Source organism: Corticium candelabrum, chromosome 6, assembly GCF_963422355.1.
Source record: "Corticium candelabrum chromosome 6, ooCorCand1.1, whole genome shotgun sequence".
In the NCBI taxonomy this organism is placed as follows: Eukaryota; Metazoa; Porifera; class Homoscleromorpha; order Homosclerophorida; family Plakinidae; genus Corticium; species Corticium candelabrum.
The window spans coordinates 7,510,818-7,513,317 of record NC_085090.1 but is presented as its reverse complement, the minus strand read 5'-3'; the positions used below and the strand labels follow the sequence as shown (position 1 = coordinate 7,513,317).

At 28.3% G+C, this 2,500-nt stretch overlaps 1 protein-coding gene across 1 annotated transcript in view; it reads right to left on the bottom strand.

Annotated features, from left to right (window-relative positions):
* The window catches only part of LOC134180667 (transforming growth factor-beta receptor-associated protein 1-like), a 15,289-nt gene that overhangs the window by 3,349 nt on the left and 9,440 nt on the right, over positions 1-2,500 (bottom strand). The window contains exons 20-23 of the mRNA XM_062647850.1: positions 2,052-2,122; positions 1,920-1,988; positions 1,776-1,848; positions 569-703 (exon numbers count right to left, since the gene is read on the bottom strand). Of these exons, the coding sequence (XP_062503834.1) occupies positions 569-703; positions 1,776-1,848; positions 1,920-1,988; positions 2,052-2,122 (348 nt within the window). The remainder of the gene's footprint in view (positions 1-568; positions 704-1,775; positions 1,849-1,919; positions 1,989-2,051; positions 2,123-2,500) is intronic.

The following is a 2,500-nucleotide window of genomic DNA, read 5'->3' as shown; positions in this document are numbered from 1 at the left end:
TCCAATACGATAGTTTAGTATTGTGAGATGCATCTCTCCAATACAATAGTCTAGTGTATTGTGAGATGCATCCCTCTAATACAATAGTCTAGTTTGTGAGATGCATCCCTCTAATACAATAGTCTAGTGTATTGTGAGATGCATCCCCAATACAATAATCTAATGTATTGTGAGATGCATCCCTCCAATACAATAGTCTAGTGTATTGTGAGATGCATTCCTCCAATACAATAGTCTAGTGTATTGTGAGATGCATCCCTCCAATACAATAGTCTAGTGTATTGTGAGATGCATCCGTCCAATACAATAGTCTAGTTTGTGAGATGCATCCCCCAATACAATAGTCTAATGTATTGTGAGATGCATCCCTCCAATACTATAGTCTAGTGTAGTGTAAGATGCATCCCTCCAATACAATAGTCTAGTGTATTGTGAGATGCATCCCCCAATACAATAATCTAATGTATTGTGAGATGCATCCCTCCAATACAATAGTCTAGTATAGTCTAGTGTAATGCATCTCTTTAATATAATTGTCCCTAAGAGATGCATCACAACAATAGCTAACATCTAGTTTCCTGGTAAAGACGAGATACTCCAGATACAGCCTCAGTGCCAGCACATATGGTGTAAGAAAATTAACAACAAATTCCGGATGTAAATGTTCACCCAACTTCTCCCTGACAGGACGATTAGTGAAGATCTAAACAACAACAACAAACCATCAAGCATCAACTGCATGCCATTTGTATGTACATCATGCAAAAATGTCATGATTTTAATGGTGTTTCTAAAATTAATCAATAATAAATAATTTAGTTAATTAATTATGTAATTTATACAAGTAATTAATTAACAACAACATAATTTATGCAAATAATTAATTATAATAAAATAATTTATAAATAATTAATTAATTAATACTAAAATAATTTATATAATAATGAACGAATAATAAAATAATTAATTAGCAATAAAATATAATTAATTAATTAATAACAAAACATACCGGGTAATTAATTAATTAATAATAAAAAATACATAATTATTATTAATAATATATAAAAATAATTTGCACAAATAACTAATTAATGATAAAACAATTTACATAAATAAGTCAATAATAATAAAATAATAATTTGTATAAATAAATAATTAATAATAAAATAATAATTTGTATAAATAGCTAATTAATAAAATAATTTGTATAAATAAATAATTAATAATAAAAAATAATTTGTATAAATAGCTAATTAATAATAAAATAAGTTACATAATTAATTAATTAATAAAATAATAATTTGTATAAATAACTAATTAATAATAAAATAATTTAATAAATAATTAATAAATAAATAATAATTTGTATAAATAACTAATTAATAATAAAATAATTTACATAAATAATTAATTAATAAATAATAATTTGTATAAATAACTAATTAATAATAAAATAATTTATATAAATAATTAATTAATAAATAATAATTTGTATAAATAACTAATTAATAATAAAATAATTTACATAAATAATTAATTAATAAATAATAATTTGTATAAATAACTGATTAATAATAAAATAATTTAAATAACTAATTAATAATAAAATAATAATTTGTATGAATAGCTAATCAATAACAAAATAATTTAAATAAATAATTAATATTAATTTATACAAATAATAAATAAGATAATTTACATAAAATACTGTACAACACAACACATCACAATGTCATATAAAGTCATCACAGTAGACAATAAGAATTTCATCCTACCGTCGCTGCCAGTTCCTGGTTCTTGTCCAGTGCCCACTTTGCATACTTCAGTACAATTTCATGATCACTAAGACTGACAACAACAACCACCCACATCACACACATCACAACTACAACAGAAACTGTGACCGTCTGGCATCTCACCTGGACAAGAATTTAACTACATACTCAAACCCCGGGTGACTGTCGTCGATCAGCTCTCCGTCAACGACTCTGGAAAGAGATGGTCGTGATGGTGACTTGGGGAATGTTGTAAAATGGCTGATGGATACTTACTTCACCCAAATTTCTAGTGCCTTTGATGCGTCGCTTGCGTAGCAATACATCAAACCGAGTGCATAGAATCTCTGAAGTGATGAAATTGCAATTTGAAATGAATGCGATGTTAGCAGACAAAAGACACGCATGCATAAGTGCACACACAAACACCTGCACACACACACACACACACACACACACACACACACACACACACACACACACACACACAACATACAAACACACACACACATGCACAGACAGCCAGACAGCCAGACAGACAGACACACATGCACAGACAAACATACAGACAGACAAACAAACAGGCATACAGACAGCAAGGTTAAAAAAACCTAAGAAATATTGGTCGCCAAAGCAATTCTTATTATGCCACGCCCCTCAATAAATAAATGTATGCTCGCCACGCCTACTTGTGATGCTCAAAAGTTACTAGTCAAACAGTCTTA